This window comes from Prionailurus viverrinus, chromosome B3 (assembly GCF_022837055.1).
Source record: "Prionailurus viverrinus isolate Anna chromosome B3, UM_Priviv_1.0, whole genome shotgun sequence".
NCBI lineage: Eukaryota > Metazoa > Chordata > Mammalia > Carnivora > Felidae > Prionailurus > Prionailurus viverrinus.
Window position 1 is genome coordinate 106,537,121 of NC_062566.1, and position 14,037 is coordinate 106,551,157.

Here is a 14,037-nt window from a genome sequence, read left to right on the forward strand (position 1 = left end):
AATCTAGTTAAGTATTAACAATTACGACAATATTGGGTCAGTCAGACTATTCCACAAGATTCTATCCTCGAAGCTAGCACTGTACAGAACTGAGGTAAGGCCCAGTTAGTGTTATTGTCACAGATTCACTTCTTTTCTGGAAAAGACTCTCTTCCAGGTGCAGGTCTTAGCTTTCCATACCAGGAAGTGTCCTCCTCCAGACCACAGTGTATCTGCAGTTTAATTGTGACTTTTAAAGGCTCAGGTTTTTAAGACTAAAAGAGCAAATGGTGAAATTTTTCCTATAGTGACAGGTGATTGCATAAAAATCTGGGGACAGGGTACTTCCAATGAAGTATAAAATGGAAGTATTTATAGAGATTTTGTTGTGTTTTTTAATGTTTGTTTATTCTGGAGAGAGGGAGAGAGACATAGGGCAAGCAGGGGAGGGGCAGAGAGAGACAGAGACAGAGAGACAGAATCCGAAGCAGGCTCCAGGCTCCAAGCTGTCAGCTCAAACTCACAAACCATGAGGTCATGACCTGAGCCGAAGTCAGACTGAGCCACCCAGGCGCCCCTATAGAGATCTTAAATAACCAGTTCAGCTCCACTTTGCTCGTAGGCCCTCAAATTACAGGCTGCTACTTACTCTGCTTTCTCTTCAGGCCAACATTAACTCCTCAAAACAATCCACAACCTTTATGAAAGTTGTGTCTGGGTAGGGATTAAGAGGATTCCAGAAAATCCATAAGTTCCCCCCCCGGTAATTCTGGAAAAATTTCTTCTTATTCAGTCTCCTTAGGGCAGGCCTGACTACCCAGGTACATAGTTCTAGACTTAATCTTACTCATCTTTGTATCTCTAGTACAAGTATTTTCAGATGTGAATTTGTTTCAATTTTTGGTCCTGGTAGTATTATTTAGTACAGAAATGTAAGAGAGAATCTTCTTCTTATATGGGAAAAAAAATGAAGTTATTATTTCCCAGTTTTTGGTTAAATAATGTGCCTCAGGCCGCTCTTCATAAACACTGAGCTAGTGAATCACTACTGTGTTCCAGGTATTCTTCTGGGTGGTGGGGATTATTAATTACAGGGTTTGACATATGTTGAAGCTCTTGTTTTTTCCAGACTGTGTAGAATTTCAGTTTTTGGATTTTAAAAATATTTGAAACACCCCAGTATTTATAATCTGCCAAAGAGATTTCTCCCTTGTTGAAAATCAGTAATAATTTCTGTGTAAATAGTAAACTACCAAACTTTGTTTCAATTGAATGTTAATAGTCAAGCTTTAAAAATCCTCGTAAAATTACAGGAAAATTTAGAAAAATTGACAATCCTACCATCTAGAGATAATCAATTTTGATTCATTTTCAATATATGTAAGATTATCCTACATACAGAATAGGATACAAAAGTCTTATATCTTATTTTCCCATTTAACTATACCAGGAACATTTTCCTATGTCATTAAAAATTCTTGTACACAATTTTATGGTTACATAATAATTCATCATAGGAATGTATTACACTTCATGTAATCATTTTCTTATTGTCAGATATTTAAGCCATGTCCTTTTTATTATTGTTGTTATTACAAATAATATACCTGTATGTTCTATTATTTCCTTAAGATTAACCCTACAAAGAGTAATGCTAAATGAAGGGTATGATCATATTTAAGGTAAAGAAAAAAATCTTGTCACATTGCCCTCCAGAAAGAGTATACTAATTTATATTCCCACCAGCAGCATTTACCTGTTTGGCTGCACCATTACTGGCATTGATGAATATTATTTGATTATAAATTTACAAATTTGATCATTTTTAATGGGCTACATTAAAAATTTTTTTTTCCAACGTTTTTATTTATTTTTGGGACAGAGAGAGACAGAGCATGAACGAGGGAGGGGCAGAGAGAGAGGGAGACACAGAATCGGAAAGAGGCTCCAGGCTCCGAGCCATCAGCCCAGAGCCTGACGCGGGGCTCGAACTCACGGACCGCGAGATCGTGCCGTGGCTGAAGTCGGACGCTTAACCGACTGCGCCACCCAGGCGCCCCTGGGCTACATTTTAAATGAATTATGAGCCACAATCATCAAAGAGAAAACAACAAATAAAAAAAATCAATACAAATAAGGAACAATATAAAAATTCTGAGAACAGTCAATATATGACAATGTTCCAGGACTGCAAATGTTTATTTCATATAAAATCAAAATGCAAATACTATGTCTATTTGGGAAAAACTCAGATGCCATTTAAAGTATAAGACATAGGGACATCCAGCTGGTTCAGCTGGTAGAGCATGTGATTTGATCACAGGGACCTGAGTTCAAGCCCCATGTTGGGAGTAGAATTTACTTGAAAAAAAGTATAAAACATCGATATACTAGGTAAGAAGAGCAGAAAAAGTATATATAAATACTGAATATACAGATAAAATTGCTATTGTAGTTTTGGAAAACAGTGTTAAAGATGAATGTGGAGTTAGACTGCAGGATTTATTTATAATAACTATGCATATAGTATATAGTTACTACACAAAAGAACCTCTCTCTTCCTAAAGCTGCAATTTTAGTGCTTGTAAGAACTAGCATGTTTATTTTTTGCAGCCTTGCTTTGCTTGAAGGAAGTGTATGAGGGCTGTCTGAACACGAGAGATCTGATGAGTTTGTTCCTCACTGTTCTTTCTGCTTTCACAGTTGTAGCGGAGATCCTGTCTCTCAATCACACTGTATCATCAGTTCTACAAAGAATTTGTATTGCTTTCCAGCCCCCTAATTCCCCTCTCCCCTTTTAATTACATAAAAGGCAAACATTTCCAAGAATAAAATCAAGAGGTCTGTACTCACAATTCAAGACAACTTTAATAGAAACTTTTTGGTTTTATTTTGTTTCCCTAATATTTTCTTTAAAAGGGTTCCTAGTCCCAAATCAACTTCTTTCATAGAAAAAGAGATGGGATTTGTGGTTAAAACCACTGTCCTCTGTAACCAACGAGACTAACAAATAGTAGATGTATTTTTTAAAATTGGAAATGACATACACAAGTAGATAAAAGAAAGGAATATTCATTGACTGATTTTATAGGGTTCTGTCAGCATTGCTTTTTGGTCACAGATAGCTATGTGTGTTTTGTTTTGTTCTGTTTTGTTTTTTTGGCAAAAACTCCTCTCCAGCATTGTCTCACCCAAATCTGAAAGGGGCTATATACTCCCAGCCTCCTTCAAAACCTGGATCCCCCTTCCCATGGCCTCAGGAAAAAAATCATGACAGGTAAAGCTCCTAAATGTATCCTGCCCACCCGAAGAGACTATTTGGTGCTTGTGTCCCCCTCTCCTTATAGTGACACTAATCTTCTGTCCAGAACTTGTATTTGCCTCAGCATACGCTGCTCATAACTCCGCCCATGCCACAACGCATGGAAAGAAGGCCCTCCCTCCTTTCTTTGCTGGCAAACTTGAGCGCCTGGCTCAGCGGTGCCATCGCTTCCAGGAAGCCCTCACCAACACACCCTGCGCTGTTGGGATGTTCCCCTACTTTGTGTTCCCATAGCACTTCTCTCAAATTACGTTTATCTTTTTTATTAGAGCCTTAACTTCATAAAAACAGCCCATTTCATTTGTCTTTTTACTCTCACATAATAGGTATCTGTTAAAGCTCGTTGAATGTCTCCAGCTTTCCCCCCTAATGTGAAGTGTTACCGCTGTTTTCGTGACAGCAATTTGGTTACTGTCTTCCTTCGAGAGTCCAAATATAGGGGTCTGCTTCTACCTCCTATCAGCTGGTGCCAGATAGTACTTCCAGACCCATTCTCAAATTCCTCTTAAACATAATAGAATGAATTACATTCCTTTTTCACCTACCTACTCTGAGGGTTTAGGTCTCTAACGCAACGTCAGCATAGCTAAAGAAAACAATTTCTGTTGAGCTGGGTCATAAACAAAATTCGGTCATAAACACCAGCGCAAGCTCATGATGGGGATGAGAGAATCTTGGGGGGCGTCAGCCTAAGTTACTTAGTGGTGCTTCAAGGTGCAGGTTTTGATTAATTTATAGATTTTTCCGGTGAAGAACTCAAATTGGGGAATAAAGCACTTGAAACGGAAAATAAGGAAAGCAGTGGAGAGAACCGGGAGACGAAATCAGGGAGCTCTAAGAGGCAGGACAAGCAGGAAAAATGGAGAGCGAGGTGGAGAAAGTTTAAACCCTGGGAGGACGACTCGCAGCCGCTTCCCGATCTCCAATTGTGCAGGCCGCCCGCGCGCGGGCAGAAAAACCGTCGGCCTCTCAGGTCGCACCGGCCGGCTACTGCTGTCCCGCCCGCCAGGCAGTTTTTATTGAGCGCTCACACCCACAGAGACGCTGCGAAGCACGCGAAGTAAAATTCCAGGAGGCCGACGTCCCGTCTCAGGAACTTCAAAGTCATTTCTTTTTGTCCCCGCCGGAGGAAGCCGCCCTCACGCCCAGGCCACGCCAACTCCCAGTCCCTTCCGTTTGAAGGGCGCAGGAGGAAAAAAAAAAAAAAAAAAAAACCCGGCTCTGGACCTAGTTTCTTAGAGAAACCAACTCCGAAGGAACTGCCCCCACCCCAGCGTGTTAGATTGGTTGGGATACTCGGCTTTGAGACGCATTTAAGGTCTTAGGAACTGAGCAAAGCGCTCAGGTGGCTCCCCTCTCCCGACTCCGCTTCCGCGTCTCCTCCTTGCGCCACGCCCCAGCTTTCCCTTCCCCCACCCACTTGGGAGTCCGAGCTGCTTATTGGTTGCATGCCCTGCCAATCCAGCGGACGTTGACGAATCCCGCCTTAGGAAAGGCAAAGAACGAACTAAAGCGCCTACACCTGGCCGGGGGGCGCGAGCCTAACGCTCGTAAGCCGGTGGCTGCGCGCGTGGAAGGGCGGCTGGAGGCCGCTGGGGAGACCCGGTGGGGGGGCTTCATTTGCATAACGGCCGCCCCCGCCTCTGAGCGCCGGCCGGGGTCCCGCCCCTCACCCAACTAGGAATCTGTTGGGCTACGGGCGGGTCACTCCGACCCAGGCAAGCCTGTGGCGGGCGGTCCTGGGAGCGGATTGGCTCCGGTAGTTTCCAGAAGGCGGCAGGGAGGCGGCTATAAGAGCAGGGAGCCGAGCAGGGGGAGTGGGAGACGGTGTCTGCGCTCGCGGTGTCTAGTGCGAGGCGACCGTTAGTTGACGCCGCAGGTTTTCTGTCCTAGGTGTTGCCGCCTAACGTCGCTTGCCTATCTTTCAGTCAGGATGTCTGCCCGCGGCCCGGCTATCGGCATCGACCTGGGCACCACCTACTCGTGCGTGGGGGTCTTCCAACATGGCAAGGTGGAGATCATCGCCAACGACCAGGGCAACCGCACCACCCCCAGCTACGTGGCCTTCACCGACACCGAGCGCCTCATCGGCGACGCCGCCAAGAACCAGGTGGCCATGAATCCCACCAACACCATCTTCGACGCCAAGAGGCTGATCGGACGGAAGTTCGAGGACTCCACGGTGCAGTCGGACATGAAACATTGGCCGTTCAGGGTGGTGAGCGAGGGAGGAAAGCCCAAAGTGCAGGTGGAGTACAAGGGAGAGATCAAGACCTTCTTCCCGGAGGAGATCTCCTCCATGGTCCTCACTAAGATGAAGGAGATCGCCGAAGCCTACCTGGGAGGCAAGGTGCAGAGCGCGGTCATCACGGTCCCGGCCTATTTCAATGACTCGCAGCGCCAGGCCACCAAGGACGCGGGCACCATCACGGGCCTCAACGTGCTGCGCATCATTAACGAGCCCACCGCGGCGGCCATTGCCTACGGCCTGGACAAGAAGGGCTGCGCCGGCGGCGAGAAGAACGTGCTCATCTTTGACCTGGGCGGCGGCACCTTCGACGTGTCCATCCTGACCATCGAGGACGGCATCTTCGAAGTGAAGTCCACGGCCGGCGACACCCACCTGGGCGGCGAGGACTTCGACAACCGCATGGTGAGCCACCTGGCGGAGGAGTTCAAGCGCAAGCACAAGAAGGACATTGGGCCCAACAAGCGCGCTGTGCGGCGGCTGCGTACCGCCTGCGAGCGCGCCAAGCGCACCTTGAGCTCGTCTACGCAGGCGAGCATTGAGATCGACTCGCTGTACGAGGGCGTGGACTTCTACACGTCCATCACCCGTGCCCGCTTCGAGGAGCTCAACGCTGACCTGTTCCGCGGAACCCTGGAGCCGGTGGAGAAGGCGCTGCGTGACGCCAAGCTAGACAAAGGCCAGATCCAGGAGATCGTGCTGGTGGGCGGCTCCACCCGCATCCCCAAGATCCAGAAGCTGCTGCAGGATTTCTTCAACGGCAAGGAGCTGAACAAGAGCATCAACCCCGACGAGGCGGTGGCCTACGGGGCCGCGGTGCAGGCGGCCATTCTCATCGGGGACAAGTCAGAGAACGTGCAGGACCTCCTGCTGCTCGACGTGACCCCGTTGTCGCTGGGCATTGAGACGGCTGGCGGCGTCATGACCCCGCTCATCAAGAGAAACACCACGATCCCTACCAAGCAGACGCAGACCTTCACCACCTACTCTGACAACCAGAGCAGCGTGCTGGTGCAGGTGTACGAGGGCGAACGGGCCATGACCAAGGACAATAACCTGCTGGGCAAGTTCGACCTGACCGGGATTCCCCCCGCGCCCCGCGGGGTCCCCCAGATCGAGGTAACCTTCGACATCGACGCCAACGGCATCCTCAACGTCACCGCCGCTGACAAGAGCACCGGTAAAGAAAACAAAATCACCATTACCAACGACAAGGGTCGTCTGAGCAAGGACGACATTGACCGGATGGTGCAGGAAGCGGAGCGGTACAAGTCGGAAGATGAGGCCAATCGTGACCGGGTCGCCGCCAAAAATGCGGTAGAGTCCTATACCTACAACATCAAGCAGACGGTGGAAGACGAGAAACTGAGGGGCAAGATTAGCGAGCAGGACAAAAACAAGATCCTCGACAAGTGCCAGGAGGTGATCAACTGGCTCGACCGAAACCAGATGGCGGAGAAAGATGAGTATGAACACAAGCAGAAAGAGCTCGAAAGAGTGTGCAACCCCATCATCAGCAAACTTTACCAAGGCGGTCCTGGCGGCGGCGGCAGCGGCGGCGGTTCTGGAGCCTCCGGGGGACCGACCATCGAGGAAGTGGACTAAGCTTGCACTCGAGTCAGCGTAAACCTCTTTTCCTTTCTCTTTTTTTTCTTCTGTTTTTTTCCCCCCCTTTGAAATGCCTTTGTGCCAAGTCTGAGGTCTGTTGCTGGAAGTCTTTAGCCCGTGTATGCATATAAAAGGAAGGGTGCAACAACTTAGTTTAATTATAAAAGGTTAGTTCTACAGTTTGATTTTTAAAACCATTATTTGAGGTTTCTCTTTAACGCATTTTGGGTGTTTGCTGACTTGAGCATTTTTGAGTAGCTTAGTTTGTGCATGGAGATTTATTTGAAATGAGAAACCTGAAGTTTGCACACAAGTTCTGTGGAAGCTTGGTAACAATAAAACATATAGAAGCTTGAATTGTTTATTTTTATGTACTACTTTAAGATTAAAATGAACGTTTAGTAACGTTAAGGACAGGCATACTTTTTGCAAACAAATGCATAAATACAAATTTAAAGTAAAGCTGAAATTGATGTCAAAATTACTGTCTTGGAGTTTTTACTTTTCCCTTCTTACAGTTTTAAACATGTTGGTCTTTAGGAGATTCGTATGAGGTGAAGTGTGTCTAAGTCAGTCTTGTCTAATTCTCAGATGAGATTCCTGCTTTGAATTACCAATAATTTAAGAGGAGAAGATCTGGGTAAACTCTCTCCCTCCTTTTAATAAAGAAACCAGACAGGTCTGGTGTACCCAGTGTACCCAGACTCCTTAGGCTTGGCTTAAGTGTTCAAGTAAAAATCCACCGGAATATTCCAGCAGAATACAAACTATATTCTGGGGTTAAGTATAAAGTAAACACTGGGACAGGAGTTGTCCTCGGACAATAGCCTTAGTATGGAACAAGTTGCTTTTTGTGCGTGCAGGTGCCTGAAACAAGAGCCAGCAGAGCAAACTTCAAAGCCACTTACTATTAGAGTCCAATGTAGTCAAACTTGTTTTTAACTTTAATTTTCTAGTGAAACAGCTTAACTTGTGAGCTAATAAGGCTGTGTTTTCAATAGTTACCATTACCTGGGGGATAGAGGGAGATAAAGATTTTTTTTTTTTTTTCTGATTTGAGAATCCTAATGCTTTTGCAATACCTGCCTTAACTCACTAGAATAGAGTTCTTTTCTAAAAGAGAAAAGTGCAAGGTAGTCCTGTGTTTTGTTAATACACAACATACCCATTTTCTCATATATTTGATTTGAGATTGTTACAGATAAGAATATGGTAACCCTTTGGGATCCACTATCCTGGGCTTAAGCTTTAAAATCCACATCCGTTGGAGAAGGGGGTTCATGTTTGTATTTTTTAGCGGAATGACCCTTCTGTTTTGTTCTGATTTATTCTCTTTAAGGGGAACTTGGGAAACATTCAGTAAATCTGATTGGAAAACAGTTAACCTAATGTGTTCATCACATATAGACACTTCGATATTTCTTTTCAAGTGATGTAGATTTGCTCCATGTTCATAAGATAACAGTGAATTATAGAAGCTACGTTTTTAGTAGTGGACCCTTCTGTATCATGTAGAGAGATTAATATTTTAAATAATATAAAAACTAGAGAACAAATTAGCCTAAAAATGTTGAGCTTTATAATAAGCCTGACCTACAAGAGCTGACTCGTATGTACATTAAGTTTTATTTTTTAATTTTTTAAGCAAAGTCATTTGAGTGGATGGGAGTGAAATAAAAAGGCAATATTGAAATTGTCTCAAAATAAACTTAAAAAATATTTAAGGAAATTGCTCTTTACACTGAAAAGCTGGTAACTCAGGTATTTTAATGCTAATGCCACATTGGTGGAAAGTTTTCAGCAAGGAGGCATTAAGAGTGTTTAATTAACTACAGATAACATCACATAAATATTTGACAAATTACCTTAGTACTAACAGAATCAGGTGAATACTAGCATTAGAGTGATGTTTAACATGAATTTTTTCCAACATAATGTTCATTCTATTAGCCTTTTCTTAGTCCTTTATTTGTTGAAAGCACTTATCCCTTGCTCTAAGTTCAAAATATAATGGAATCTTTCTGTAAGTGCAAAAGGGCAATTTGGTAATAGTATGTTTCATTTTAGACCTTTCTTTAGAAATTAGTTTCTAAAGTATCAGAAAAAATGACCAATGGTAGTCTCTTTGACTATCCTATGGCGTGGCCTCTGGTAACTTGCCATAACACAAATATCAGTATGCAGATACTGCATTTTCTGTTATTCTGAAAAGTAATTTGCAAAACTCCCAGCCTTCTTGAGTGTTTTTAATTTTGTCTTCTCGAATTTATCTAGATCTGAATATTGCAAAGATAAAGGCACCAAACTAGCCATTCAGTGTTTCCATGGGTCATTTGAAACTGGTAACTGGATAACTCCTGGGAACTCCTTAGCAGATGTTAGATCAGCCATAGTCAAATGACAATGGAAAAAGTACTTGATGTTGAATGAGGCTAAATTACAGTTTAAGGAATAATTAGCATCACTTGAACTTGAAAGTAGTGTTACACTAGGGACTAGTCATGTCTAAAGCTAATGCAGTACATACAGAATGCTAAGGGATTAAAAACATTTCTCAGATGGGCACTTAAATCCTTACCTGAATGCCTGACTAATATAGTTCCTGTTTTGAGGTAGTAAGTCTAAACACCTGTCAAAATAAGACCTAGCAGGTTGTTTACAGGATTTGAGACCCAGAAATTTCAAAACAAGCTTACTCTAAAATTTTTATTGCATTAGTTTGATGTGTATAGTGGTAATTAATGGTTGTTCATGAGGAGATTTTTTTTTTAAGTTTATTTTTGAGGAGGGGTGGAGGGGCAGAGAGTGAGAATTCCAAGTAGGTTCCATGCTCAGCACAAAGCTTGAGGAGAGGCTGGATCCCACGACCGACCACGAGATCAAAACCCTGAGATCACAACCTGAGCTGAAATCAAGAGTTGGATGCTTAACCAACTGAGCCACCCAGGCACCCTCATGAGGAGGTATTAATGCTGTTCACATCTTTAAACTTAGCATGCATAATAGGATATTTAATGTATCACCTGTATGATATATCAGGGAGACTTAATGAGAATTTCTTTATCCTATGAATTGAATGTAGTTTATAATGTGCTGTGAGGCATGTTCCCTTGCTTTTGAACACTGGAATTAAAGTTTCAAAGAATCTCAAATCCATACATCACAAAACAATTGCTAAGGCAATATGTATGTTTAGGTTAAGGAACAACAACCTAAACAACCTAGTTTAGGTTAGGTTAAGGAATATTCAATTGCTTCTGTATAATGTCTAAATAGAAATGAGAAAACGGTTTTGAAGGGTTATCCTTAAGCATTAAAATTAGATACAGAAAAGTTGATACATTCCTTAAAAATTATGGATCTTAGAAAAAGAGCCCAATATTTATTCTTGAGATAGCTCTCGGAATACTTCAGGGTATATGCATTTCTGAGATTTAATAGGGTGATGTTTAGTGTTGAAATGTCTTTCCCTTAGAACAAATTAAGAAGCCATAGGTTCTTTTCCTCTTTCGGTTTAGGTTGCTTGTGAATTGAAGATTGAGGAAATAAGCAACCAAAAATGGAGTTGATCTTCAAATACTGGAATTGCTATTTTCTTACATGTTAGTTTTTATTTAATGTTTATTTTTGAGAGAGAGCATGCAAGCACAAGTGGAAGAGGGGCAGAAAGAGAGAGAGAGACAGAATCTGAAGCAATCTCCCAGGCTCTGAGCTGTCAGTGCAGAGCCCAAGGCGGAGCTCAAACAAACTGAGATCATGACCTCAGCTGAAGTTGGATGCTTAACCAACTGAGCAACCCAGGTGTCCCAAAAATCTTTTTTTTTTTTTTTTTAGAGGAAGGGAGAGGGGCAGAAGAAGAGAGGGAGAATCCTAAGCAGGCTCCATACTCAGTGCAGAGCCCAAATTGGGGCTCGATCCCACAACCCTAGGATCAAGACCTGAGCTGAAATCAAGAGTCTTGCTCAGCTGACTAAGCCATCCGGGCACTCCCCACATGTTAGTTTTTAAAGGTAGAATTATAATACTTTGAAAATCTCTCCATTATGACTTTTTCATATATAAGCATACATTATATTCAGTTAATGTCTTTGGCCTAAAATCTGCGATCAGCAATTTAGTTCTATCTTACATGCTCTTAGTTACATGACCTTGAGAAGTTTCTCTTCATTAGGCAAACAAAACAAAACAAAACAAAACAATTTCCCTCACAGGACACTTGAAACTGTTAAATATTTAGAATAGTACCTTTATCCCTACTTTATAACATCATGAATTGTTTTTTTAAAGGGAAAACTTTTTGTCATGTTCCTTTTATGTAGATCATTGGAGCTCTCAACTCTTATTTTTTACCTTAATTTTGTACATTAGACAGCTTGAGGTTAATCTATGGTGAAGTATAAAAGGTCTTTGGTTTTCCGTTTGCATTTCTTCATTCACTGGGATAAACTGAAGAGGTTGACTGAAGTGTGGTCTTCCTGATAATGGTTGTGAGGTGAATGGATTCTACCCAGAGACCTTGGTGTTTCTCAGACCTCTGTGGAGCTTCAGCTCATTTCTCCCTGTCCTCCCCACCCCAAGTGATATACATTGTTAGATGAAAAACTCTTAGTGACTGGGGTTTTCTTACTCCTATTTCAAGTGAGCCATTCACCATGTATAATAGGCCAGTCCTGAGGCCACAGCCTCAAAGCCCCACTGCCAGTGGATAGGTGGGTTTCCATATAATCTGAACAGCAGTGGACTGGAGTGGAACATGAATCTAGCTGATTACAGTTTTATACCACCGGAACCAGTGATTATGTGTTATCAAGTAGACTGGGAGGGCAAGGTAAGGGGAAGCAGTGGGATGGCTACTGCCATACGTTTTAAATTTATGGGAGTAAAGTTACCAACTATTTACTGAGGAGCTCTTAATCGTATTAGGCTACGGGGATAAAACAAAGGCAGAATATATTAGGCATTCTCAATAATGTAGTGATATCTAGCATTGCTTACATCAGTGTTGGAAGGGAAAAAAAAAAATACCAACGTCTGCGTATCTACTCGGTTGCAAGAAGGAATTAGAAGACACAGGATTTGAAAAGTGAAAAGTGGACACGTGAAAATGTTATTGAATACTCATGGACACGAAGCAAGTTTTCTTAGAGCAACACCAATTTTGAGTTCGGAAGGGTGGTGCTTTATACACATTCCTCCTTAAAAATCCTCCTAATTCCTGATTTGGGTATCTTCGGACAGAGGTTCAGAGTTGCCTTGCCCTGGGTCAACACATCTAGTTATGCAGTAGAACCAAGTTAAGAAACCTGATTTCCACGCCTCCTTCCCTGAACCTCCCCCACACCCCCATCGACTTAATCCCAACCTGGATTTGAAATTTAGTGCTAGTAAATTTAGTGCGAGTAAATCGGGACAAAGGGATCTTCCCTATGAAACTGGATCTTGGTATTCCAATTACGAACGAAGACAATTCAGTGCTTTGCCTCACAGCTGGAAGGCCAGGTAGAATCGACCCCTGCAGAAATAACCCCTGGGCAGCTACACCACGGATACGCCAAAAAGGCGCCACAGCAAAGGTAGAAAGTAGATGGAGCCCCGCGAGGGCCGGACCGGGGGGAGGTGCCTCCCGCACCGCGTGCGCAGCCTCGCAGCGCCGCGGCCTCTCTGCCCGCCCGCTGCGTCCGCTGAGCCCGCGGCGGAAGCAGGGTCCCCGCCCCCCTCCGCCATCAGCCCTGCGGCCACGGTTGCCCAGCGCGAGCGCGCAGTTGCCTGGGCAACAGTGAGGTGCTGGCTGGGAGAGACCATGCATCAGGTGACGGTGCCGGAGCTTTATTCCCGGAGGAAGCGGACAGAGGGACAGGGGTCTTCCTCGCCGGAGGTAAGCGCAGCCTTCCTTGGTCGCCCCCACTCCCGAGCTAGGGGCGCCTCCTCCCGGCCCGCAGCTGCCGGGGCGCCCTCCACCCCGACTCAGCTCCGGCCGAGCGGCACTCAGAGATGTGGGCAGCTGTGCCTACGAAACCCAAACTGTGGAGGTGTACTCCGCCAAAGGGCAGAATTGAATCCTGGCTCCTCACCGGGATATTTAGATGTTTATGAAAGTTCCACCTCACCACTCTAATTTGTTGGTTGCAAAAGAAATAGCCTTCCTGCGCAGGAAGCTGTCCTGCTCGGGGGGTGGGGGGGGGGGGTGGGGGGGTGGCGGGGGGTGCGATCCGCGGGAAGAAAAGGCTGGTGGGTTGGAAGCTACCACTACTGAAAAAGTAAGCTGGTTCTTTGCCTACTTCTCTGGGCGGGGTCGGTTCGAGCAGGCTCCCCTGCCTGTTATGAGTGTCTTAACTTCTCTGTTGAGGCTGCCCTGGGCATCAGTTTATTGTGGTCTGAGTCGCAGTTCATCGGTCAGTTGCTATGATGAGCCTTGAGACAGTAGTGCAGGCTAAGTGAAGTTTCCTTTCTCCCCTTCCTTTTCCTCCTCTTTCCCTTATTTCTCTCTTCCTTCTTTTCTACCGAAACTACATCTGAAAACAAGATGGGTAAAATCCTGGCTTCAAGATAAAAACAAACCAACCCCACAACACTTGAAGATACTACATCTTTATTGAATAAAGAGCGGCTAGTGGGAATTGTTAAAAGCTCATTATGCCATGTGTATTGTAAATTGAGTTTTTAATTATATTTGCTGCAATCATTTCATTTTACAGCAATTGGGATTACGATTAGGGATGTGGTACTGGAAAGATGAAACCAGAACTCTTGAATTCAGAAGGTAAATTTTATTAAAACTTTCTTGTAGCTTTTTTAAAAATTGCATGTGCCCGGAGTAAAAAAAAAAAAAAAATTCAAGCAATACAGAAGAATATAATGAGCAAAATAAATACCTGCTGAA

The 14,037-nt window shown here is 44.1% G+C and overlaps 2 protein-coding genes across 8 annotated transcripts in view; both read left to right on the forward strand.

Annotated features, from left to right (window-relative positions):
- The first annotated feature begins 4,592 nt into the window (after window positions 1–4,592).
- On the forward strand, window positions 4,593–7,638 carry HSPA2 (heat shock protein family A (Hsp70) member 2). 4 transcript variants are annotated; one of them, XM_047864381.1, is made up of 2 exons: window positions 4,593–4,851; window positions 5,230–7,638. In XM_047864381.1, the coding sequence occupies exon 2, from the start codon at window positions 5,235–5,237 to the stop codon at window positions 7,152–7,154; it is 1,920 nt and encodes a 639-aa protein (XP_047720337.1). In that variant the 5' UTR covers window positions 4,593–4,851; window positions 5,230–5,234; the 3' UTR covers window positions 7,155–7,638. The 4 variants fall into 4 exon arrangements, with proteins under 4 accessions (XP_047720337.1, XP_047720335.1, XP_047720338.1 ...); XM_047864379.1 differs by lacking the exon at window positions 4,593–4,851 and adding an exon at window positions 4,876–5,019 and having other exon boundaries at window positions 5,195–7,638; XM_047864382.1 differs by lacking the exon at window positions 4,593–4,851 and adding an exon at window positions 4,880–5,019.
- A 5,246-nt stretch (window positions 7,639–12,884) lies between these two features.
- PPP1R36 (protein phosphatase 1 regulatory subunit 36) overlaps window positions 12,885–14,037 on the forward strand; it is a 47,027-nt gene continuing 45,874 nt past the window's right edge. For all 4 annotated transcript variants that reach the window (XM_047864280.1, XM_047864277.1, XM_047864279.1 and 1 more), the window contains exons 1-2: window positions 12,885–13,032; window positions 13,853–13,917. In XM_047864280.1, coding sequence (XP_047720236.1) covers window positions 12,958–13,032; window positions 13,853–13,917 — 140 coding nt within the window. In that variant the 5' untranslated portion in view covers window positions 12,885–12,957. The remainder of the gene's footprint in view (window positions 13,033–13,852; window positions 13,918–14,037) is intronic.

Bases quoted from the DNA above. Each gene is read 5' to 3' on its own strand.
- HSPA2 (XM_047864381.1), top strand. From the start codon at position 5,235: ATGTCTGCCCGCGGCCCGGCTATCGGCATCGACCTGGGCACCACCTAC.